This window comes from Gorilla gorilla, chromosome 10 (assembly GCF_029281585.2).
Source record: "Gorilla gorilla gorilla isolate KB3781 chromosome 10, NHGRI_mGorGor1-v2.1_pri, whole genome shotgun sequence".
NCBI lineage: Eukaryota > Metazoa > Chordata > Mammalia > Primates > Hominidae > Gorilla > Gorilla gorilla.
In genome coordinates, this window is record NC_073234.2 from 120,264,737 (window position 1) to 120,292,197 (window position 27,461).

At 35.1% G+C, this 27,461-nt stretch overlaps 1 protein-coding gene across 8 annotated transcripts in view; it reads right to left on the reverse strand.

Moving 5' to 3' along the window:
- Window positions 1-27,461, reverse strand: part of SLC41A2 (solute carrier family 41 member 2) — a 158,735-nt gene that overhangs the window by 41,471 nt on the left and 89,803 nt on the right. For all 8 annotated transcript variants that reach the window (XM_031001147.3, XM_055357871.2, XM_063694270.1 and 5 more), the window contains 4 exons: window positions 23,370-23,517; window positions 18,322-18,401; window positions 2,916-3,047; window positions 1,545-1,693 (listed from right to left, as the gene is read on the reverse strand). In XM_031001147.3, the coding sequence (XP_030857007.1) occupies window positions 1,545-1,693; window positions 2,916-3,047; window positions 18,322-18,401; window positions 23,370-23,517 (509 nt within the window). The remainder of the gene's footprint in view (window positions 1-1,544; window positions 1,694-2,915; window positions 3,048-18,321; window positions 18,402-23,369; window positions 23,518-27,461) is intronic.

Genomic DNA, 27,461 nt, shown 5'->3' on the forward strand with positions numbered 1-27,461 from the left:
TTTATCAGCAAACCAAACACTAGTCTCTGAATATTTCCCTTGGGATTGAAGAATGCATCTTTTTCACAATAGTTACACAGAGAACAGCATCAAACATATATGACAATAAATCACCATATAATATACAGCAGTAAAAGTAGCAATTTGCTGTAAGTTTTGTCCCTACTGAACTATAGAAAAATATTACTCCCCAGGTAGAGTTAGTTCCTTTTCCTTTCAAACTCTGAAAGCACTTCATATATAGCTAAACTCAGTACTTACATTATAGTACATTATAATTATTTGTTCATATAGTGGCCTTCCCTCTAGACTACGAGACCTTGAGCACAGAGTCTGAACTTATTCCTCCTGGGATTTAAAAGCTATCCCTCCACCTAGTAGCATGAAGGTTTACTGGATGAATAAATTAATTAATTATTCGATAGGTGACTTTTAGTAAAATCTAAGGCACTATAAAGCATAATAGACAAGTTAAAAATGTCAAGTTGTAAGGGTTTTGTTATTTTAAGGATAGATTCTAATTTCCCTTGCATTTAAGACCTTTTCTATACCAGCCCTAATCAACCTTCTTAACCTTATCTTGTCTGTTAGATCCTATATATGAATTATTTTATCTCGCACAAGCCCTGTGCTTTCTCACCTCTATGTTTTAACTCAGTAATCTCCAAAAAGTTTTAGATTATGCAGCTCTCTCAGTATAAAATATTTGGTATACTTATTTAACATTGTGCTAAAATATATTTATTACTAAGCAAACACAAAAATAGAAGAAAACAGATATTTTAAACAAATGAAGTTTTAATCTTTTCTTCCTCCACACGATGCATTGCTTTGTATGTATCCCACTTTGAAAATTGCTGATTTATATCAAAAGAACAAATCTCATAGCATTTTGTGAGAATTAAATGAATCAATACATATAAAGCACTTATAATGCTTCTGAGCATATAGGAAACACTATACATGCCAACTAATTTCATTACCATCATTATCATCAATGTTGTTTGAGTGTAATAATGTCTACATACCTACCTTCTAGCCTCCTTCCTACACGCCAAACTCCTTGAAAGCCAAATGATAAATGTTATCTCTTCAAAGAACTATTTGAATCCATCTCTTAAGGAATTAGGACTTATCACACTGAAGAAGGTACCAAATCTACAAAGTTTAGCAAGAAGCCATGCCCAGGAAGCCAAAATAAAACTAGAACCATTGGTAAAAATTAAAGACGGGTTTATGGAAAATGATGCAAATGCAAAGAGATATGATTATTAGCTCCATGGGAAAGAAAATATAAGAAAAGTAAATATAGCCATAGTGAAATTATCTGACTCTATAATAAACAATGTTTACATGAACCTAATAATATAAATATTGATGACTAACACAAAATTGTTTATTGGTTTTAAGAAGATCAAATCAATATGAAGATGTTCAGTTGATTTTTGAAATGGTAAAATGTGTCATGTGTTTTTATATTTCCACAGTTGTACTTTTACAGCAGTCTCAGCATAAAAGAGATTTCAAGAAGTTTTAACTCTTACCTGTAACACAGCGGCAAATAAATACACTACTATGAAGATTATAGTTAAAGAAGTATGACCACTTTTCATCAAATGAATAGTGTAGAGGAAAATTAAATGTCCAGGAATCACTAAAAGCAGCAGAACTTGAGCAGACTTATTATTTACTCCTGTAATATAAAATGTAAAAGTAATTAAAACAAAATTATATTTTGGTTAATAATAGGTCATAGTTATTAAAATTTGAGGATTACTTTCTAGTTACTATACTTCATACCATCACATGAAATTTGATTGCCAAAAATAAATTTCAAGTAGTTACAATTCATTTCATTCTCTGAAATTTCCACTATATATGTTAATTAAATGAAAGGTGGTTGATAAAAACTTGCTATGAAGAACATCGGTCACACTTTAATATCTATCATAAAAACAGAGAAAATATAAAGTTCTTAAAGTACAAGAATCTTTTAATTTTATTAATTTCTTTAGACTTCTATCACTGGTATTAAAAGGGTAGCCATTTCTGATCTTCATTCAAAGGTCAATAATGGCCACACACAGTGGCTCACACCTGTAACCCCAGAGCTTTAGGAGGCCAAGGTGGGAGGACTGCTTGAGGCCAGGAGTTCAAGACCAGCCTGGGCAACATAGTGAGACCTCATCTCTACAAAAAATAAAGATAAAAAAAAAATTAGCCAAACAAAGTGGCTCGTGCCTGTAGTCCCAGCTACTCAGAAGGCTGATGTGGGAGGATCACCTGAGCCCAGGAGTTTGAGGTGCAGTGAGCTGTGATGGTACCACTATTCTCCAGCCTGTGCAACAGAGCAAAGCCCTGTCTCAACAACAAAAAATTTTCTAAAACAAAAGTCAATAATCACACTTATTTTCATCAGGGAAAAAAAATGACAAGAATTGTGAAGTTTAAAATTGTGGTCTTAGTTTTTTGGTAATCATGTGCCTTTGTTTTTTCATAGCCACATAAATAATGCACTGTTCCTTGAAATCGAGGTTATCCCTTCTCAACTGGTTTGTTTGAGATTAAATGCCTACATTTAGAAAGGCCAAAATAATAATATAGATAAGATAGTACATCTGCCTCCTGAAATCACCTGGCAATTATTTTTTTTTGTCTTTCACAAAATAAGGTTTCTCTTTCACAACTAATAAGCAAGATACCCCAGAAAGAGGCATCAAAGAGAAACATTATACAAAGATCCTCAGCAACTGCAGACTTGATACACATGCCTTTTCATTCACTGGGATTAGCTCTCAGAAATCGGAAAGTTGAGCAACTTTCACAAAACACATATTCAATAAATGTTGCCTGCCTATAATCTTAGAGAGCAATAGCCCTTGATCTAAAATATGCAAAAATCCATAAGTACATACCTGGACCAAAGAAAGTTCTAAATGGGTAGTAACAACCTTTGGGTTCATCAGGCAATTCTCCTGGAATGCTATGTAAATGGAGGTAGGTAGAAATCCTGCTAGCCTGAATGGCCACCAAATTACCACCAATACCTGAAACACAAGGAAAAACAAAGTAGCAATCCTCATATTTTAAACAATTTGCATAAATTCAACCAAAAGCAAGCCTCTTCGTGTAACATTCTGGGCCAATAAAACAAAATAAAGAGTTCTTCTGAAATGTTGATCTATTTAATGTTGAAGTAGACATTCCAAAGGCATAAAATCATTGTTAGATAAGATTAATTCATTATTTTTTCAAACTTGACTGGTATGAAAGCAGACCAGAGCAGGTAATTTTTAAAAGTCATTATCAAAACCAAGAAATAAAATTAGGTACCAAGATCCTTCATGTTTATCACCTTAATGACAGGGAAGATAAGCTGGACTTACTCAAATAGATAAAGCTAGAAACTTTTCTTCTCAGCTTACTAAAGAAATTGGTACAGAGCCACTGGAAAAAATACTCATTACCCTCTCACATACTCTGAGGCAGAAGAGTTGATACCAGGATGTGAAATGAATTCCAAAGAGTGGTAAGCCCCTCCAAGGTAAGATATGATACTTAAATTGTTTCTCCTTTTGCAGCGTGCAGGAGAAAGAAGTTAAGCCATAAAAGTGAGTAAGAAGAAAACTGAAAAATTCAAATTCTTAACTGATGAGTGTAGGACTGCCTAAGATTGAGGAAAGAGCAAGAGAATCTCAAACTCCATCCCATGCCTTTCACTAAGAAACATCAGCAACTGACTGTTGGGGGAAGAGCAAGAGCACAGATAGTTAAGCCTTCCAGGCTGCAGGCATACAGCCCTCCACGCTTCACACTTAGCACAGGGTAGCCGGAGCATGCCCATAAAGAAAGTTGAGGTTAGTGGTGAGCTGAGGGTAATGATAATAACCATAAAAAACAAACCCAGTTCAGCTGCTGACTAGATTGACTCAATCCTCCATCCTAATGATCTAGCAGAAGAAAAGAACTCCCATTTCTAGGCATAAATAATATATATCTCAGTCTCCAATGGTCTTGTATGTATAATGTCCATCATTCAATTAAAAAATTAAAAGACAGGAAAAAGCAATAAAGAATATAAACCACTGAAGGAGTTAAGAAGTCATCAGAGCCAGACCCAGAGATGAATCAGGTGTTGAAACCATCCAACAAGGAATTTAAAATAATTATAATTAATATGTTAAAGGATCTAGTGGAAAAGATATACAAATATATTAAAAGAGACATAAATTAAAAGTAAAAATATGGAAAAAGATATATCATGCAAACACTAAGGAAAAGAAAGTAAGAGTGACTATATCAATATCAAGGGGGAAAAAAATGGCATTCTAACAGGGAATATTACCAAGGATAAAGACGAACATCGAATAAAGTTTAAGAAGGTCAAGACGGCCAGGAGCAGTGGCTCCCGCCTGTAATCCCAGCACTTTAGGGGGCCGAGGTGGGTGGATCACGAGGTCAGGAGATCAAGACCATGCTGGTCAACATGCTGAAACCCCGTCTCTACTAAAAAAAATACAAAAACTAGCTTGGTGTGGTGGCGCGTGCCTGTAATCCCAGCTACCCCGGAGGCTGAGGCAGGCCAATCACCTGAACCCTGGAGTTGGAGGTTGCAGTGAGCTGAGATCACACCACTGCACTCCAGCCTGGCGACAGAGTGAGACTCTGTCTCAAAAAAAAAAAAAAAAAGTCAAGTCCTCAAAATACATCAAGAAGCAAAAACTGATAAATCCAAGAGGAAAAATAGACAAGTCTCTTTTTATACACAGAAAACACTGTATCTCATTCATTGAGTACACATATAGTAAGTCCTCACTTAATGTCATTGATAGATTCTTGGAAACAGACTGTAAGTGAAATGACATACAGCAAGTCCTAGAATAGCATCATTCAATGTCGTTGTATTATAACATTGATGAGAAAAAAGTTGGTTTTGTTATGTATTGTTTCACCTAAAGTCACAGTTTTAAGAACCTATTAATGATGTTAAGGGAGGACTTACTATATTTTAAAAATCAACAGTGATATAGAAGACTTTAATAATACTATCAGCCAGTTTAATCTAAATTACATTTGTAGAACATACTAGCCAACAACAGCAGAATACATTTCACACATGCACTCATGGAACATTAATGAAGACAGACCATATTACAGGCCATAAGACAAGTCTCAATAAATTAGAAATGATTGGAACATGCAAAGTATGCTCTCTTTCCATAACAGAAAAGTAAGATATCTGAGGATTCCCCCAAATATCTGGAAAGTAAACAATACATTTCTAAGTAACCCATAGTTCAAAGAAGAAAACACAAGGAAATTTGGAAAGTATTTTGAATTTACTACAAATGAAAACATAAAATATTGAGATTATGTGGGAGGCACATAAAGCAGTACTTAGCAATTCATAGCATTACTTATATTAGGAAAGAAGAAAGCTTTCATATCAATGATCTAAGGCTTACATCTTAAGAACCAAGAAAAAAAACCAAAAGAAAGCATAAGGAGGGAATAAAATAAGAACAGAAATCAATGAAATAGAAAATAAAAACAGCAGAGAAAAATAAATGAAACAAAAAGCTGCTTCTTTGAATAGATAAAAAAGAGGTAGAAGACACAAATTCCAATATCAAGAATGAAAGAGAAGTCATCACTACAGTGCATGCATTAAAAGGATAATATAAGAATATCATAAACTTTAAAAATACTAAACAATTAGCAAATCAAATCCAGCAAAACATTTAATGTATATCATAACCAAATTTGATTTATCCTAGGAATGCAAGACTGATTTAATAGTTGGAAAGAAATTAAAACAACTCAGCACATTAACAAATGAATGGAGGAAAAAATAATTGGATGAATAAATGCAGAATAATTTATAAAATTTTATATTTATCATTAAAAACTCTTAGCAAACCAGGAATCAAGTAGGACTTCTTTAACTTGATAACCACACACACACACACACACACACACACACACGAAATCTGACATATGACAAAGGAGGAACTGCAAATCAATAAATAGTGCTATCGACTTTTAATAAGTAGTGCTAAGATAATTATTAATATGCCAAAAACCTATGCAATTTGATCCCCACTCATATCATGCACAAAAATAAATTCCACATGATTAAAGACCTCGTGCAAAAGAAAAACATATTAAGTTTTGCAAGATGATAACGAATGGATGAAAAGGATTTTTTAACAAAATAGATAAATTACACACCATAAAGGAAAAAGTTGACAAATCTGGCTACAGTGTAATTAAAACCTTCTGTTCATCAAAAGACACCATGGAGAAAGTGGAAAGACAAGCCACAGAGTGGAAGAATTTTTTTTCAACACATATAATTGTCAAAGGACTACTATCCAGAATATATGAAGAACTCCTACATGTAGAGAGAATCAGTAATTGCAGAAATGTGAAAAAAAGCACAATAAATATCATTTCATACTCATCAGATTGGCAAACCTTTTAGCCTAAAAACATCAACTATTTATAACGACGTGCAGCAATGAGAACTCTTACACAAAGCTAGCAAGAGTGTCAACTGTTATAATCCCTTTTGAAAACATTTTGGCATTGTGTAATGAAGTTGTTGAGGCCAAGTGCAGTGGCTCACACCTGTAATCTCAGCCCTTTGGGAAGCCGAGGCAGGAGAATCGCATGAGCCTAGGAGTTTGAAACCAGCCTGGGCAATATAGTAAGACTTTGTCTCTACTAAAAATAAAAAAATTAGCTGGGTGTGGTGGTGCACACCTGTAGTTGCAGCTACTCAGAAGACTGAGGCAGGAGGATGGCTTGAGCCCAAGAGATTGAGGCTGCAGTGAGCCGTGGTCATGCCACTGCACTCCAGTCTGGGTGACAGAATAAGACCCTATCTTTAGTAAGTAAGTAAGTAAGTAAATAAATAAATAAAGTTGTTGATATGCATACCCTACAATCTAGCAATTCCACTCTTAGACAAATACTCAAATAAATGCCTACATATGTACAACAGTTGGAAGAATGAGCTCTGAAAGAAGTATGAAATCAAGAGAACTTGACATCTTAAACTTATGAAGGACTCCATTTAAATCATACCGAATACACTGGTGCAGGAGATTTTTGAAGAAGAAGAATTAGAGAACAATTACAACAGGATGTCTGAACCAGGTGCTAAAAGTTGAAAGCTTTGATGATATCAGAGAGAATCAGAAGGCAGCAATCCTCTGGCCAGGTCTACTACCCACTGTTGATCTAAGTTACCTGGAAGCAAAATAGATTTCCCTCCAAAAAAAGTGTGATGAAACTACATTGTTTTTGTCTTGTTTTTATAATAGGATTATCTGGCTTGTGCTAGATTATTAATTCTTTGCTTAATAATTTAGGATGTGATGTTTAGGATCCAGTTTCTTATTAAGAAAAAACCCAGCCCTAGCAGCCTCCAAATCTACGCAGTTTAATCTTGGGCATACATAAATATTATACTCAGAAATAAAGATTGAGTAATTTTGTTCAAAGATATTTAGGTCAATATTACCTATATATCACCTATATATTGCCGGATACCTAGTGAAGTTTTGGCATTCACTGCATTCTAATAATGTTAATTTGTTATGTGGAATAAGAATTTAGCATTTTTTAATTGCAGAAAAAATGTAAGTACAGAAACAGGAAAAGCATGAGCTTCCCCCCTTCTAAGCTGAGAGGTTGATCACTTTTTGTGCCAATGCACCAAAAATGAAGCAATTTAAACATTATTGTTTTAAGGCTGAAATTATAATGTCTTGATCTTAAACTAAATGTAGCTTCATGATTTCCTCATCACATCTCATTTAGTAAATACAAAATTCATTAAAGCAAATGCTTAAGATAATTTAAAATGCAGTTCATCATAAAAATGTTTAAAATATGTATCCCAGGGAGTTCTGAAAAAATTTCTAAAGGAAAATAAATTTCTTTAAAAATGTGTTTAAAAGTCACATGGACTAGATAGAATAATTAAGGCACATAAATGCAGAGCTGTGTTCTCTGTAACATTCTGACTGTGGCTCAAACTATGTGGGTTTTTCTGAAAACCGCCTCAGTCACTTGCTATGACATCACTGATATTTAACTTCTTAGAGCTTCCATTTTCTAATCTGAAAATAAGGATAATATCTATCTCATAAGGATGCTGAGAGAATTAAATAAAATAATGCATACATGAAAGATGCTTAGCACAGTTTCTGGACCTGGTAAAGGCTTTAAAAATGTTAAATATTATTGTTATTATCAATAATAAATTTATGTATATAATGTGATTCTGACTTGGCATTTTCTTAATTATAGATCCTGACATTTTCTGGAGAATTCATTGGTCAGAGGATGTCCAGAAACTGTATAGATTTTCAATTCACAGACTATTTTGTTTTAAAATATATATATGAAAGAGAATAAATCATTTGGTGCCCATTCTATTTATTTATTTATTCATTTATTTTTATTTTTAGAGACAGGGTCTTGTTCTGTCTCACAGGCTGGAGTGCAGTTGTGTCATTATGGCTCACTGCAACGTCGAACTCCTGAGCTCAAGTGATCCTCCTGCCTTAGCCCCTTGCGTAGCTGGGACTACAGGTATGCATCACCATGCCTAGCTAATTTAAAAAAAAATTTTTTTTAGAGATGGGGTCTCACTGTGTTGCCCAGGCTGGTCTTGAACTCCTGGGCTCAAGCGATCCTCCTGCCTAGGCCTCCCAAAACACTGGGATTCAGGCATGAGCCACCAAGCTTGGCTAGCACCCATATTTTAAACAATCAATTAAACTGCCTTCTGTTTACTCAATGAATTTTCCACTAAAAGTTAGAGGTGACTATCTTTTTAAAGCCTGGATTTTCTAAATCTGAACTCACTTTCTAAAGAAAAGAATAGAGGCTGGTCCAATGGTAGTGGTTTATCAGAACTTATTCACATTAGTGTTGCTAAAGTTGGTATACGACTATCCACTGCTAAACTCACTGACATTAAAAAATAAAAAAATAAACAAACAATTAGACAGAACATTGAATAATTAGCATGTATCGGTACTCATCTGATAATAGCATATAAACAAGGCCAGTAGCTTATACTTCTAAGTGAAGGTAAATGAAAATGTCTCAGAAATTGAAAGTGGCAAGAGTATTTAACTACATAATGCAAGCATTTTCACAAAAAGTTACTGGGTAAACCAATAAGGGGTAAACTAGCAAAAACAGCTTTGTAATCTTTCTCTTTATAGTCACTCAAAAGGAAAAGAATCTAATATCAAAAATTATACTTAATGCAAAGCAGAAGATTACGTTCAGATACGTTTTTCAATGATGGATATTTTCCACAGGAATGCATAAATTGCATTCCTCTTCAGTTACTCTGGGGATTCTCTTGGGGGTAATGTTCTATGTAGTATTTTATTGGATATGGAATGCTTCAATGCAAACACAGAAAGCATCTGCTATTAAGCCAAAGTATATCTACTCTACAACTGCAACTTCTCTTGAGTTTGAAACAAAAAGCTACTAATGATTAATTGTAGCTCTCTTCTAAAACCCACAAATTTGTTGCTAAAACTTTATAAAACTACTTTTATCATTTCTTTGTTACCATATAACAGACTAAGATAATGATAATAAATATAAACAAACTCTTATAAATAAACAGTTTATCACCTTATCACACTGTAGTCCAGGAAACACAGACATAACTGATGTTATAATTGTACCAAACTAAAAAGAAAATGAATGAGAGACTTCAGAAAGACACCGATATCATTTTTCCAGATAAGGTGAATAAAATTTTTAAGTAAACAACATAATTATTGAAGGGGCTAATTAAAGTTTTAACCTCTCATGGTTTCATCATGATCATTGGTTATATTTTTAAACTATAACAAAATTATTACCTTAGAATAGTTTTCTTTAATGTCAAAAAATGCTTTCTTGCTATAATGACATACACTATGTTTCTACTAAAAGCTAGTCTGTCAACATTTCTTTTAAATTATTTAAATTCTTCAGGGACTAATTGCACTATTAAAGCCAGTGGAGAGCATCTAAAGATAGTCTCACACAAATTAAAAACATTAGTAAAAACAACTTGTCAATATACTAAATAATATGCGAGATTCCTCAGTATCCACAAGACAGAATTTTAAGTGCCTAATGCTTGAATAAGCTCAGTTGATGAAATAAAGTTTGAGAGTAGGAAGAAATTATCAGCAGGTTCATCTAGGGACTGTTTTAAAAATCCAAATTTATGTTTTGTTAAATTTAGAAATATATGTTTCCAGTAAATGTTTAGCACTAACGTCATGGAATATATTTCAAATTCTGTCAAGAATTCCTTTGCACACTCTGAAGGGAACCCAAAGCAAAAGTTCATTTTCTTAAGAAATAAATCTTTATAATCAACAGCATAATAAGTCTGGCCCCTTCCTATATCCCTACCTGTTTTCTCCATCTCTATGTACCTCTGCATTTTCACCTATCCTCCTCTCAAGACTTACCAGAACTCATATGCAGAAATTACTCTTTTAGTTTCAACAAATGCAAAAAGATGGAGGAGAAATATCTTCCATTTTTTTCATATTTTTAAGAAGAAATGCATTGGAACACCCTTTTAGTGAAGAGCTTTTTATTTAAACAAGGGTAGGCGTATTTACCTCCCTAGTCCCTAATCCATTACCTTTACCATTTCCCTCCCACTTGTAGACAAGGTGGTAAATGGCTGACGAACTCTCTAAATTTTCTACTTCCTTTACCACAGATCATGCATTATTTTTTAAATAAATGTATGTATGTATGTATTTAGAGACAGGGTCCTGCTCTGTTGCCTAGGTTGGAATGCAGTGGCGCAATCACGTCTCACCGCATCCTTGATCTCCTGGACTCAAGTGATCCTCCCACCTCAGCCTCCCAAGTAGATAGGACTGCGGGTGCATGTCACCATGCCTGGCTGATTTTTTTTTTTTTTTTTTTTTTTTTTAGTAGAAATGAGGTCTCACTATGTTGCCTTGGCTGGTCTCAAACTCCTGAGCTCACACAATCCCAGCTCCTTGGCCTCCCAAAGTGCTGGGGTTATAGAAGTGAGCCAGCGTGCTCAGCCTAGATTATACATTCTTAACAGAGGTGAAAACTGGTTCTTGAGGGGAGAAAAAATATCACTCATTTTATTTATAAAGCCCATTTACACATACAGCACAGAAATGGATAAACAGTAGATGGGCAAAATGAAAATTTCATGGGTAGGTATATTTAGAAAAAAAAATTGATTCAAACGCCTCCTTCAAAAGGTGATGATGAAAATAAAAGATTGAAAAACACCGCCGGCTGGGCGCGGTGGCTCACGCCTGTAATCCCAGCACTTTGGGAGGCCGAGGTGGGCGGATCACGAGGTCAGGAGATCAAGACCATCCTGGCTAACACGGTGAAACGCCGTCTCTACTAAAAATACAAAAAATTAGCCGGGCGTGGCGGCGGGCGACTGTAGCCCCAGCTACTCGGGAGGCTGAGGCAGGAGAATGGCGTGAACCTGGGAGGCGGAGCTTGCAGTGAGCCCAGATCGCGCCACTGCACTCCAGCCTGGGCGAAAGAGCCAGACTCCGCCTCAAAAAAACAAAAAAAAAAAACACCGCCTTAGATCAGAAATTCCCAACCAGTGTGCCTCACATGGGTTACAGCTGTGTCAAGATACTATCCTCCAAGCTCTTGGCATGGCTGCAGTGCCAAATCAGGTACCTCTGGTTACAAATGGCTGTCTTCTTCACCCTAGGGTGCCATCCAAATATTATTAATTTTTATGTGTGCCATGACATGAGAAAGATTAGAAAACGCTGCCCTAGAGAAATGAATCTCTCTACTTTCCTGGGACAACTGAGGCTGTCAGTTGTAAGGCCCTTCATCTTAGTCTCTATCCCCTAGCCCATATCTGTGTATTTTCACCTGTCTTTCTTCAAGACTCCTTTTCTTACCACATTGAGATAAGGGGTTATCCTTTCTTTCCAAGGCTACTGTGTGGCCCACCGTTTCATGGGCCTTGCTCCCTCATTATTCACCATCTCTCATGCATCCTTGATCTTTCCTTCTCTATTACTCCTTTGCCTCCTTGCCAACAAACGTACCCACATGTCTCTTCTCTTGGAAAAAGTTCCTCATCTGGACTTCTAAGTGTCATTCTAATTCTATTCTTTTCATTGTCAATTAATTAATATGAAGTCTAAAAGTGCTACTTCTAAGATGTTTATTGTTTTATACTATTTAATAAATGCAAAAATAATATTTATAAAATACATGTAAGTTACAAAGGCTTATACTAGAAAAAAACACCCATGTACCCACCACTCAGTTTAAGAAAAGGAATTCATTATCTTTAGATTTGTAGTGCCCTCTGTGCTCTTCCTTAATCCCATATCCTTCCTTCGCTATCAGAGTGACTATGTTTGTGTTTTTTATTCTCGTGCTTTTCTCTGTGTTATTACTACATACATGTATATTCCTAAATACTATATAATTTGGTTTTACATACCCTTGAACGTTATATAAATGGAATAATTTAACACATAAGTTTCTGAGATTCATCCTTGCTCTTCTGGGACATGTAATTAATCCATTTTTATTGTTAATAACATTCTATTGTAAGACTGTACTTTCATTTATCTAGTCTGCTACTCAACAAAACTGAACTCTCAAATGACTTCCTGATCACTGAATAAACAGTCCGTCTTGAATCCTTCTTGGCTACAATAACATAGCTTTCATCCTCCTTCTAACCAATGCATCTTGAATTCAGAAGCTATTTCAAGAGCAGATAAAAATAGAGACGATAAGGGAGAGGAAGTATGCTATTGGGGATGTCTTGTTTGGGACACTGGGTAGCTAACACCGCTAAATAACACAGGAAACACCGAAGGGCAGGTTTGCGGGGAAGAGGATGAGTTCAGTTAGAAGCTTCAGATGTTCCATGTGGAAATATCCAATTTAAAGTATGGATCTAGAAAGGAACAGATGTGTCAAGACTAGGGATAAAGCCATGAAATGAAGCCGTATGACAAGGACAAGTTGTTCTCAAACTTTTGCATATATCAAAATCAATTGATGAGTTCTACCTCCGAGCTGCTGATTCAGGCTTAAGAATCTGCATTTCTAATAAGATCCCAAGTGATATTGCTGGTCTGGGGACCACACTTCGAAAATCTCTGGATGAGACAATATTGCCCATAAAGAAGGTGAAAACTAAGAATACAAACTCAAGAGCAGGGTCTTGAAGAATACAAAGAGACAGGCAGAAAGAAGGAACCAGTGAAGGAAAATGAAAAAGAATTTTCAGAGAAGCGATGAGAATGGTAGAATTGCAAAAAGGGTATAGTAAATAGTATTAAACTACTGAATAGAATGAAGACTGAAAATAAGTTATTGGATAAAGTAATTAGGAGGTCACTGGAGAGCTTAGTAAAAGCAGTTTGTAGAGTGAGAAGGAAGAAAAATAGTATAATGAGTTGAAAAAATACAGACTACACTTGGGAAAGTTTGATTGTAGAGAGTAGAAGAGACAGAACAGAAGCTTGAGAAGGCAGAGCACTATGGGAAAGGTGACTTGGGATAAAAGACTTGTGCACATTTGTAAGCTAAAGGGAAAAGATGTAAGAGAGGAAGACATGGGAGATACCAGAAAAGTTAAAATAATTGATGGAGTAAGGCTCCCATTGGAATTGTAATGGAATAGTATCCAGGGCACAGGTCAACTAGTCGGTCCTGGGCAAAAGAATCAGCTCTTCTGAGATAGGGGTGAAAGAAGTTAAAAATAGACATTGTTAGAGATACAAACAGAGGTGAAGGGAAAGGAAAGAGCACGCTGGGAGAGACATGCTTAAAGACTCTATTTTCTCTGTAAGCCTGCCCTACAACAAACATTAAAGGAATTTCTCCAGGCAGAAGGAAAATAATACCAGATAAAAACCTGGATCTACACAAAGGAAAGAGTGCTGGAAATATAACTTTATATGATAAAATATAAAAGATATATTTTTTCATTTTTAGTCTCTTTTTAAAAATAACTGAAGCAAAAAATAATAACAACGTATTACAGGATTTACTATTTCAAAAAAGTAAAACGTATTTCAAAAAAGAGTACATAAGTAAAATGTATTTCAAAAAAGAGTACATACGAAAGAGGAGTGGTATTTCAAGTATAGTGACATAAGCTTCTTATCCTATATGTAAAGTGGTTTACTATTCTTTGAAAGTAGACTGTGATAAAAAAGATATAAGCTCTAAATCAATGGTTCTCAAAGTGTGGTCTAGGGGGTCTGAGGAAGGTTAGAGCTAGAAATCCCAACACCTAGCTAACAGAAGTACCAGAAAGAGAGACTCACGTTTATGTTAGCATGATAAAGGCTTTAAGAAATCCCGTAGTAGGATGTGGAGAAATAGGAACACGTTTACACTGCTGGTGGGACTGTAAACTAGTTCAACCATTGTGGAAGACAGTGTGGCAATTCCTCAAGGATCTAGAACTAGACATACCATTTGACCCAGCCATCCCATTACTAGGTATATACCCAAAGGATTATAAATCATGCTGCTATAAAGACACATGCACATGTATGTTTACTGAGGCACTATTCACAATAGCAAAGACTTGGAACCAACCCAAATTTGTCCATCAATGATAGACTGAATTAAGAAAATGTGGCACATATACACCATGGAATACTATGCAGCCATAAAAAAGGATGAGTTCATGTCCTTTGTAGGGACATGGATGAAGCTGGAAACCATCATTCTCAGCAAATTATCACAAGGACAGAAAACCAAACACCATACGTTCTCACTCTTAGGAATTGAACAATGAGAACACTTGGACACAGGAAGGGGAACATCACACACCGAGGCCTGTTGTGGGGTGGGGGGAGGGGGGAGGGACAGCATTAGTAGATACACCTAATGTAAATGACGAGTTAATGGGTGCAGCACACCAATATGGCGCATGTATACATATGTAACAAACCTGCACGTTGTGTACATGTACCCTAGAACTTAAAGTATAATAAAAAGAAAATAAAAAAATAAAGAATTAACACCAACAACAATAAAGAAATCCCGTAGTAAGCAAGTTTGTTTAACTTAATGTGTACCAAATTTGATTGACCACAGAACTCACTTTTCAAGTTATACTTATTAACATCTCACAGAACTAGTGTTACCATGAAATATATTTTGGAAAATGCCACTAGTTCTGAAAGACATTAATAAATATTTAAAAAAATCCTAGTCACAATATGAACACAGATATGCCTTAAACAATGTATGCATTCTTGTAGCTAATAAAACATAAATTAGTAGCTGCATATTTTGAGAAAAAAAAAATCACAGGCTTTAGAATAGACCCGATCTGGTTTTCAATCGTGACTCACCACTTACAAGATAAGAGACCTTAGACAATCTACTGATCTTATCGTGAGGATTATACAACACAACATGTATAAAAAAAACCTGTAAGTTACCTGGTACATAGTGGTAGGTACTCACTAAATAGCAGATAATGATGATAATGATGAAGATAAACAAGAGTCCTTTAAATAGTACATTCCCCAACAAATTTTAAATGAAATTCAATTCTCAAAAGTTCCATCTTATTTGAGGAACATAGAGTAAACCATCTCTATTAATGTTTTTTAAAGAGTGGAATTTATAAGCTCATAGGGTACCACCATGCCCGGCTAATTTTTATATTTTTTGTGCAGACAGGGTTTGGTCGTGTTGCCCAGGCTGGTCTCAAACTTATGAGCTCAAGCGATCCACCTGCCTTGGCCTCCCAAAGTGCTGATAGCCAACTAAGAGGTTTACTTACTGAGATACTAAAAATCTATTACTATGAATATCACACAATGCCACGGCACAGACATCCAAGGAGAGCATTTCAGTGAAGCTCTAGAATTGTTTCTTATGTAAGGTAAAACAACTGAAATAAGCATTAAAGCCTTATAATAAAAGGGTTATTGTAATTTAAGTTAAATTTCTTACTGAAATGTTGTTTAATATAGCTCTAACAGTCATTATGAGTAATGTTTATGCTAATGAACTCATCCATTAATATTCACAGAAGAGGCTCTGAAGAGGTGGGAGGAAAGCAGTAGTCATTCCAGGCAGTGAAAATTAGATGAATCTTTGTAGGGACAATATAAAAACCTAGTTAGAATGATAATGAAAAAATTGCGCATGTCTTTGGGAAACAATGAGTCCAACCATGTACACAGGGCCTTGAAAGCTAGGCAGAAGAATTCAAATTTGATTTGATACGCAGGGAAAAAAACCACTGTTAAATTCATCATCTTAGGACCCATGTAATAAAAACAATGTTTAAGAATGACTAGGCTATTAGTGACACTTAATTTGCCTCAAATAGAGAGTGAGTCAGGAAGCCTACTTTATTACTTGAATGATGGCTATATTGAGACATTAGGCTACAAGAGTAAGACATGCTTGTTATATAAATAAATGATTGAGCAAGTGAACTGTGTTAAAGGGCAAGTAGACAATGGCTTGGTCATTTTTCAGTCAAAGAGGATGAAGGACCAGGTTGAAATAGATGGTCCCACAATTTTATGTGTGGGTGATGGGGAGAATGGTGGCATGAAGAGAGAGACCTATAGGGAAAATTTGTTCATTGATATTCTAAAGTGATATAAAAATTAAAATATTCAGTAGAAATTTTAGATATGAAATTAGATTTTGAAGAACTTGCCTTTATATGTCATATATATTTTTTACATGTATACATATATACATTTTTTTTGAGACAAGGTCTTGCTCTGTTGCCCAGGCTGGAGTGCAGTAGTGCAATCTTGGCTCACTGCAACCTCTGCCTCCCTCCCAGGCTCAGAAGGTCCTCTTGCTTCAGCCTCCCAAGTAGCTGGGACTACAGGCGTGTACCACCATGCCTGTAAAAATATAATTTTTATATTTTTTGTGCAGGCAGGGTTTGGTCATATTGCCCAGGCTGGTCTCAAACTCAAGGCCACTTGCCTTGGCCTCGCAAAGTGCTGGGATTACAGGGATGAGCCACTGTGCCCAACTGACATATTTTCTTTTTACATAGATATGCAAAGTAAATTACATTAAATATGTAGTATATCCTGGGACATGTTTTTCCCCAAGTAGAATTACTTTTTAAATTATATTGGTCTAGGCTGTACTTAAAATCTACTTTAGTGTTGAACAATGAGAACACATGGACACAGGGAGAACATCACACACCAGGGCCTGTCAGGTGGGGGGCAAGGGGAGGGAGAGCATTAGGACAAATAACTCATGCATGCGGGGCTTAAAAACTAGATGATGGGTTGATAGGTGCAGCAAACCACCATGGCAAATGTATACCTATGTAACAAACCTGCACGTTCTGCACATGTATCCCAGAACTTAAAGTAAAAAAAAAAAAAAAAAATCCACTTTAATGACAGTCACCCCAGAAGCCGGTAGACTGGATTAAAATGATCTTATTAAATGTAATTCATATATAAATGTCTGTGAATTTAAGTATTATAATTCCCATTTCATAGATAACAAAAAAATATATGACAGATTTTTAAAGGGATCAGCTGAGGACCAATAGATTTTTCTCTTTTATTTTTTTTTAAGACAGGGTCTCACTCTGTTTCCCAGGCTAGCATGCAGTGGCTTATTGTAGCCTCTAACTCCCAGGCTCAAGCAATCCTCCTGCCTCAGCCTCCTGAGGACATACCTGGGACTACAGGTGTATGCCACCACATCTGGCTAGTTTTTGAATTTTTTATAGAGATGGGGGTCTCACTATGTTGCCCTGGCCTCAAACTCCTAACCTCAAGCGACCCTCCTACCTAGGCCTCCCAAAGCACTGGGATTGCAGTCATGAGCCACTGTGCCCACCCCAGATTTTAATGAACTGAATGGATAAGCAATGTTGAAACCCAGCTGTCTCTAATTTATCCACAAAAATTGACAAAAGGAACAACAAAACAATATACAATAGCCGATAATCCCAATGTAAATAATAAAATCTGAAATATATTTTGCCACATTAATCTTAAGTCAGGTATACCTGACTCTCAAACTAGTAGTTCATGATAAGATTAAGAAAGATTACTTTTCAGAAATGTATTCTGCCTGTTGAGACCTGGGAATGTAATTTTCACTGTGAGCAACAACTTGGGGTTAGAAGCAGAATGGTTGGGATGGGAGGACAGACCTCTTGAATCTGAGCCCTAAGACTTCTAATAGTACCTAAGACTAAGAGGATACGAAGATTTGATATTATCATGAAACAGTATATCTAATTCTTACCATTAATAACTGGCGTGTAAACAACAATCCCAACCAAGTTTGGGTCTGATACAGTTGTGTCCAGAATAAGGCCCCCAATGCTGAAAGAGATAAAATTATATAATTTAGAGAAGAGGGAAGAGAACATACTTGAAGTTATTCTGTACATACAGACACCCCTCCTTTTTAAAATAAAATAGTCACACATTTTAAAAATAGAGCAAAAATAAAAATATTCAAAGTAAAAATCAATGTCAACAGTAAAATGTTGAAAATAAAATATGGCATAAGCTCTAGCCCCAAATTTCAGAATTCTGATGTCTAAGATATGCTACTTGTGAAAAGAAAAAGCATACGCTTTAAATGCATTAAAATGTCTTGAACAGTATACAAGAAATTATTAACCATGTCTATTTCTGGGGGTGAGGGTGACAGGGGACTGATGGTCATTTTATATCCTTCTGTGCTAATTAATTTTTTAAAACCATGCCATTGATCACTCTTATAATTTAAAAAATAATTTAAAAAAGAGTATGTTTTCATATTTGAAATAAACAAAGCATAAAAGAGGTTATTTTTATTGTATTAAAACTAGATATTGTTAGGATGTGTCTTATTACTGGCAAATTAAAATAATGAGTTATAGCTACAGAAAGAGCTGATCTTGAGAACAGAAATCTGGAAAACTAACATATCGTTATATGGTAGCAAGCCATACACTCTCAATGTGTCAGTGGAACTTGGAGATTTTTCTAAGTTTCCAAGGCCATTATCAACTGGTTAACATCAGTTTCTGGGTCTGTGTAGTATAAAACATTGCCAGTCCTAATATTCCATGGGATCCTGTGCCCAAATCTTCCAGGAAAATGCCATCCACATTACAACAAAATGAACTACATGCTGTCACAGAATGGGATTGATTGTCAAAATATCAGATCAAATGTTCTTACCTGATAGTTAACATTAGAAAATTATCAAATCTTTATTATTTTAATTCTTTAGTAAAATAAAGGAATTATGCCTTAATAGGCCTAAACTGTGGGTGTTCTCATTAAAGAGGTACACTGTAGAGTCCCAAAATAGTCCTCTTTAGAAATATTTTAACATTTTAAGCCCTAATTAAAAGAATAAAGTACATATTTCAAGAACAAACTAGTTCTGAGTCAAAAAATAAACCTTCCTGACAAAATATATAGATCATGTTGTGGATATAACATAACAATTGCTAAAAATACATTTTTTAGATTCCTGTTAAGCCCAGTGATAAAAGTTACTATAGAAAAAATTAGAAAAGACAAAATGAAGAAAGTAAAAACCAACCCTAGTTACACCATTGAGTTACACTGTTAGTATGCTGTTATATAGGCTTCTAGACTTTTTTTTTACTTATTTTGTTACTTATTTAAATTGACAATAAAAATTGCACATATTTATCCTATACAACATGTTTTGAAATATGTATATATTGTGGAATGACTAAATTGAGCTAATTAACTTATGCATTACTTCACATACTTATCTTTTGTGGTGAGAACACCTAAAATCTCTTGGCAATTTTGATGAATACAATACACTGTTATAAACTATCATCACCATGTTGTACAATAAATCTCTTGAATATGTTCCTGTAGTCTAACCAAAATTTTTAATCCACTGACCGACATCTCTGCAACCCAGCTTTTTTACTATATACATTTTTAAAAATAAAAATTAAATGATAAAAGTAGTTTTATTTACTTTTATTAAATTTTATTTTTATCATATAGATGTGTGTCATTAAAAAAGTAAAAGTACAGCCGGCATGGTGTCTCATGCCTGTAATCCCAGCACTCTGGGAGGCCAAAGCGAGAGGATTGCTTGAGACTAGCAGTTTAAGACCAGCCAGGTCAACATAGCGAGACCCTGTCTCTACAAAACAGTAAAAATATTATCTGGGTGGGTGCATGCCTGTAGTCCCAGCTGTTCAAGAAACTGAGGCAGGAGGGTTGTTTGAGCCTAGGAGTTTGAGGCTGCAGTGAACTACAATCAAGCCACTGTGCTTCAGCCGGGGAAACACGGCGAGACACAATCTCTAAAAAGAAAAAAAAGAGGTATATAAAAGTACCATAAAGTTCATAATAAAATAATGGTCCCTAGCCCCACCTCCAGGTCCTTCTCTCTACTAGAAATTCTTTTTAATCTTCTTTAGTAGTTTCTTCTGGCATTTAGTTTTTCTAAATAACATGCTTATACTGCTATTTCTTCATATTAAATTTTAGACATTTAGCAAATGACTTCCTACTATGGCAGATGAGGATTTGACCTCTCTTACACTTCCCTCCCCACTTTGATCCCTTCGCAAATCCCTTCCTCCTCCCATCCTGCTAATCTGGTTATAATTTCTGGTGAAATACTTAGGGTTGACTTTATTATAACAACAGAAATTTCATTATTCATAGCTGAGCCACAGAGTGTATTATTAGATATCCTCACTTACGCTTTTTGCTTTGCCTCATATTTTTCTTCACTTTTTAGGTACCTATTACTAATTCAACCTCACATGTGTAACTAAGTTTATGAAGTACCTTTCAATACAGTCAAACTCATCAATTCCACTTTTTTTTTTTTTCTTAGAGACCTCCCTAAGTCCCCTGTCCTCCTGCCAATCTGGATGGTTGCCTGTCTAGGCCTGATGTACAGCTGTCATCCTGTACCTTCCCTCCAATACCCCCTTGGATCCTGGTCTATGTACTATAACAAAATCCCAGTATTTCATGGGATTCTGTTGCCTGAATCCTCCAGGAAAAAAGCAATCTACATTACAGAAAAATGAACCACATGCTGTCACAGAACAGATTTCTTCTTTCCTGTATCATCTTCTTTCTTAATTTGTTTCCTAATTTTGATAGACCACACCTCCTTTCAGCTTTATACAAAGGGGTAGAGGGGCAGTAAATTCCATGAGATCCTGCCTGTCTGAAAATTTCTTTAGTCTTCTCTTACACGTGGTTGATATTGTGACTGTATTTTATGTTCAAAATAATTTTCTCTCAGAATTTCAAAGGAATCATTTTAGTGTTGCTACTGGACATCATTCTGGTTCCCAGTGCTTTATATGTAACTTATTTTTTCTCTGGAAACATTTGGGATTCATGATAATATGCTTTGATTTGGGTCCCACCTACTTTAATTTATTGCACTGGGTACTTAGCGGGCGCTTTCCATCAGGAAGCTCGTGTTTTTCAGTTCTGGGAATTTTCTTGTATTATTTATTTGATAATTTTCTCTCCTTATCATTCACCTCCTATTGTCTATCTCTTTGCTTCATGGTTTGCTTTTCAGGAGGGTTCCTCTACTTTATATTCCAACTCTTCAACATAATTTATTTCTGCCATTTATGTATTTTTTTAATTCCCAAGAGCTCTTTGTGTTTTTCAAATCTTCTTTTGCATTCTGTTCCTATATTATGAATATTATGCAATAGCTATTATGCAATAGTTTCTCTTATTTATCTGAGGATACTGATAAGAGTTTTCTGAAAGTACTGATGGTACTTTCCCTGAGTACTATTTTTTTTTCCGTCTGTCTTTTATATTAGAGGCCTTTATGAAATGTCTAGCAATCCTTTACTGGCTGCCCTGTTTAAGGGGCACTGCAAGGCATACTTGGAACTCTCTGTGTACATGGGCAGAGTTTGTCAGCAAGTGGTACTCATGGAAGACAATCAGGTGGGCTTGTAGCTCTTTCATTAAAGGACTCACAAGGGTTAGTATCTGCAGATCTGATCTTTTGTGCTGGTAAGTTCCCCCACAAAGGAATTATCTAATTTTTTGCTTGGGGGTAAAAGGCTGTCTCTCAGCATTATACAAAGAAAAGGAAGTGGGATAGGGTTCTCATTGTTTAGTAGACTTTTACTTAGTCTTGCTATTTGTCACACAGTGCTTGAGCCACATCATCACATGTACAGATGTTTCTGAATCTAGAACCTCTCCGATTTAGCCTCTCGAGAGGTTATTCTTGTCTTCTGCTAGGGTGTGAGGGGGCAGTCACATGGGTGCTAAAGCTGGAGAAAGATTGTGGGGATCTAATTGCTCCTTACCTAAACTTTCAACCAATCTTCCTCATTGCAGCTTTCAGATGTACTTGATGCCTTTAATTCCTCTTTCTGGGTTTCTGAGACTTGCTTCTGATAGGCAGTTAGGTGTCAGCTTTTTTCATTCTGCTCATTCAGTTAACAACTCTTCATCTGACTCCTATCTTCCTAATGTTGTCTCTCACCTGCTGCCCTCTTTGCTGCCCCTCTGTCTTTGTGGTTTTATAGCATTTTTATTCTTTTACTGTCCTTTTAGTAATTTCAGGAAGGAAAAGAAACGTTTCTTAATCTACCATGTTTAATAGGAAATTCATACTCTTTTCTAGGTTGTTCTTTTCATCAGATGTATAATAAACTCTTTCCATAGCAATAGAAATGCTACAATGTTATTTTAATGGCTGGTACTCCATTTTGTGACTATATAATAATTTATCTGATCAATACTGTATTGCAAGACCTTTATGTTGTTCTATTTATTTTTGTTATTAAAAACTCTGGGGTGATGAGGATGCTGGCAGCTAAATCTTTTACATATGTCCTTAATTACATCTTTAAGGTCATCAGAGTCCTAGATATGGAAGTAGCCAATGGAATATACATTTCTAAGGCTTTATGATACTCATCTGAGCAACTTAATACTCAGAGTAAGTAATGTCCTTGTCAGGTTAACATACACATACACACACAAAGACAAACACCACTAAATTTTACTCAATCTGGTGAGGCTTTGGAGAGAAGTTTGAAATTGGTAGTCAAATGAGGTTCTTTACGTCTACTGATTTCATTAATAATGCCTGTCATTTAGATCCCTTGTTATAATACCCGGGAGAATAATGAACTGGCTATATAAAATAATTAACCTAAGAAATAAAAACAGGCAATTCATTTATTTTAATATGCATGTACATATATGCTTATAGAAGACACACAAAGACAGACAGATGTACACACACACACACACACACACATACACACACACACATATTTTAATACTAACCTACTTATAACCATAGCTGTTACGACAGGCTCCCAGCCTGAGTGGAGAACTGTTCTTGTGGCTGGATGTTTGGCAGCTATTATAATCCAAATAGGAGTTAGAGCCAAGAAAAATACACCAACTAATGGAGAAATGTAGTAATAGGTCTCTAAAATTAAAAAAAAAAAAAGAGAGACAACATTTAAATCTCTCTTCTATGTAGCAGATCTAAATTATCAAAGTTTACTAGAAGGTACGACACTATCAAACATATTAACATGCTATACATTTTCTATAAACTTCAAACAAATTTATAACTGTAAATAAGGTAAAAATATTAAACAATGTAACTGAAAAGTAACACATTAATTCAACAAACATTTACTAAAATAGTTACATAACCTACATGGAAATAGCATAATAACAATAACAACAAGAACAGTAACAGTAAAAAAGCTAACATTTATTGGGCTCCTACTATATACCAAGTACTATGCTAAATGCTTTACATTCGTCATCTCATTTCATTGTCCCCACCAATATAAAATAGATACTGTCATTTCTATTTTATGAAGAAACTGAGGCTTAGAAACATAAGAATACAGTGAGGAAATAGGGAAAGCCGGAAGAAAATATGTATCTGACACCAAAGTTAGTGCTCTTAACTCTAAAGGTAAATAGGATATTATTTTTGTCCATAGGGATCTTATAGTACAGGCATTCCATAAAATATTGGCTGCCTACTGATAATAGATATCCAGGCTCCAAAATGAAATAGAAAAACTAGGTTTGATTCTCAATTCATATTTAATTGTAAATCTCCCTAGGGTTAAAAGTTGCATATCCCTTACTGAAAGTCTTATCATCTCAAGGCATTTTTTGGATAATATCATTTTAGCTGATCAAAGTTTCATTATTATCAGAGATATTCCTGGCTTCTTCTCCATAACTCTAATTAATTTATTATGCAGAGTAAGTACTTTTTAACTTAAAGGCAGAGTTTACCTTGCAGTCCTATAGCCTACAGCCTTAGATTACTTAATCTAAGTCAAATGTTACTTAATATTTTGATCTTACAGAATGCTGCAACCCTTACCCCAACTCTTATCTTTGACTGAATTTTCTATTTCTTTTGCTTCTTAAGGTATTTAAAGATCTTCTCACCTATGACTAAAGATGCTTGAACTACATACAAACCCAAAATTTTTATTTTTTCCATATCATGTAGGAATAAACAATTATTATAGATATTAAAATAAAGCTAAACAAAGTTTACTCCTAAGCTTTTGTATGGATTTGCCATCACATCTTCTCACAGTCCTGTAGCCTACAGCCTTAGATTACTTAATCTAAGTCAAATGTTACTTAATTTTTTGATGTTACAGAATGCTACAACCCTTAACCCAACTCTTATCTTTGACTGAATTTTCTTTCTTTTGCTTCTTAAGATATTTAAAGATCTTCTCACCTATGACTAAAGATGCTTGAACTACATACAAACCCCAAATTTTTATTTCTTCCATATCATGTAGGAATAAGCAATTATTATAGATATTAAAATATAGCTAAACAAATTTTACTCCTAAGCTTTTGTATGGATTTGCCATCACATCTTTAAAATAATTATACTAATAAAATTAATTTTTATATTTTCTTCTATTTAAAGGAATATGACTAATGCTACATTGTGTCATTTTCTCCATGATTTTTTAAAAGATGAAAAAAACCTTTTATTTGTTGAATGGATTCCCAGTTCTCCTTGTAAGCCAATAGATAAGGATAAATAACATCCCAGTTAGCAAGCATTTCAATCTACTAAAACAACTAAGGTTGCCAATAATTTCTTTAATAGAACTAAATAGAAAACAAAATGCATTGAAAACCACTAAACACAAATGAAAAGAACTATTCTGCTAGGTCTGATCATCTTAGTATTTTATTCTCAGGTCAAGAGAGGAGCACCCTGCTAGACTTTAAAGAAGTTATCCTCAACATTAAATCTCTGGAAGGACATCTGAAGCTGAAAAACGCACCCACCACACCCACCCCAGAACCACTGCCCTGAATTTTCAAAGAGGAGAAAAAATACCTTAGGAAAGAAACTAAAAATAATGAGCAGGCAGTTCCTTAAAAAGTTAAACAGAGTTTAACTTGACCCAGCAATTCTACTCCTTCATGTACACCCAACAGAATGGAAAACATATTTACATAAAAACTTGTACATTACATAAAAACTTGAATGTTCATAGCAGCACTATGCATAATGGCCAAAAAGTAGAAGCAACCTAAATGTTCATCAAATGGTGAATAGATAAACAAAACTTAGTATATCCATAAATGGACTATTACTTGGCCATTTCATTAATCCATACAATTGGATGTTACTCTGCACTTCATATGATTCAAAACTGATGCATGTGACAGCGTGATGAACCTTGAAAACATTATGCTAAGTGAAAGATGCCAGACTCAAAAGGTCACATATCAAATGATTACTTTTACATACAAGCCCAGAATAGGCAAATCCGAAGAGAAAGTAGATTGGTGATTGTTAGAGGAGGGGTGGGATGAGGAATAACTGCTGAAGTATTCTGTTTTGTTTACAGATAGGGTCTCACTTTGTCACCAAGGATGGCGTGCAGTGGCATAATCTTGGCTCAGTGCAGCCTCAAATCCCTGGGCTCAAGTGATCCTCCCATCTCAGCCTCCCAAAGTGCTGGGATTACAGGCATGAGCCACCATGTCAGGCCCAGCGTTTCTGTTTGAGGTGATGAAAATGTTCTGGAATTAGATCACGGTGATCCTTGTACAACCTTATGAATATGCCAAAAACCACTGAACTGTATACTTTAAAAAAGTGAATTACATGGCATGTGAATTACATCCAATTTTTAAAAATCCTCACAGAGGGGAAAACAGGAAGGAGGACTACATTCTTCAAAAATGTCAGTCATTAAAGACAAAGGATATACACACGTACATAGACAAAGAGAGAGAACAAAAGATAAAGCAAATGGGGTAAAATGTTAACCTTAGGTGAATCCAGATAAAGAGTATGCAGGGGTTTTTTTTGTACTGTTTTGATTTTTGCAACTATTCTATAAATATATAATTATCTTCAAATAAAAGTTTTTTAAATGTTAAAAAGGTGGGAAAACCATGATAAAACCCAAATTTCCAAATGATTTACTGTAAATGTATTCTACTTCAATTACCTGCCAAATCCAACATGTCCATTCCCACCAAATTAGACCATATGGATAATTCTATAGGACCCTCCCAACTTATTCGTGGCTAACTTCTAATCCAATTTTGATAGGTAGGGAAAATTACAAATATATAAAAAGAGATGCTACAAACATTTCTCTTTTTTGGATATACTGGTGTTTTATAGATGTCATAAAATTAAAGAATTACTTTTAGAAAACCACCAATGACACAATCAACAAGAGCAAATAGTCAATTAAAGGCCAACTATGAACTTCCACATTAATATTAAAATGTAAAATCATCTTCCTTCTAAATGAAACACATTTAAAAGGTCCTGGTTAAAATAATATTTTGTATTAAAATCTGGGTATATCATAATGGGTATTAGGGTAGGCTGAATAAAATCTAGTAATAATTCACAGGACCTGTGAATGCTACCTTATACGGCAAAAGGGGCTTTGTAGAAATGATTAAGTCAAGAATTTTGGGATGGGAATATTATCCTGGATTATTTGTGTGACCCCTAAATATAATTGCAGGTATAGGAGGGAGGCAGGAGCAGATTTGGCTGCAGAAGAGAAGAAGGCAATGTGACCACAGAAACAGAGATTGGAGTCATACAGCTACCAGCCGAGAACACTGGCAGGCAGCCACCAGAAGATGGAAGAGGCAAGGAACAGATTCTCCCCAAGACCAGAAGGATCCAATCCTGATGACACCTTGATTTTATTCCTATATAACTCATTTTGAATTTATACTTAATTGTAATTGTTCTGGTTTCCAGAACTGTAAAAACAAAACAAACAAAAAAATCCAAAAAACATTTCTATTGTCTTAAGCCACAAGGTTTGTGCTAATTTGTTACAACGGCAATAGATAACTAATACATGCATATTTAAAACT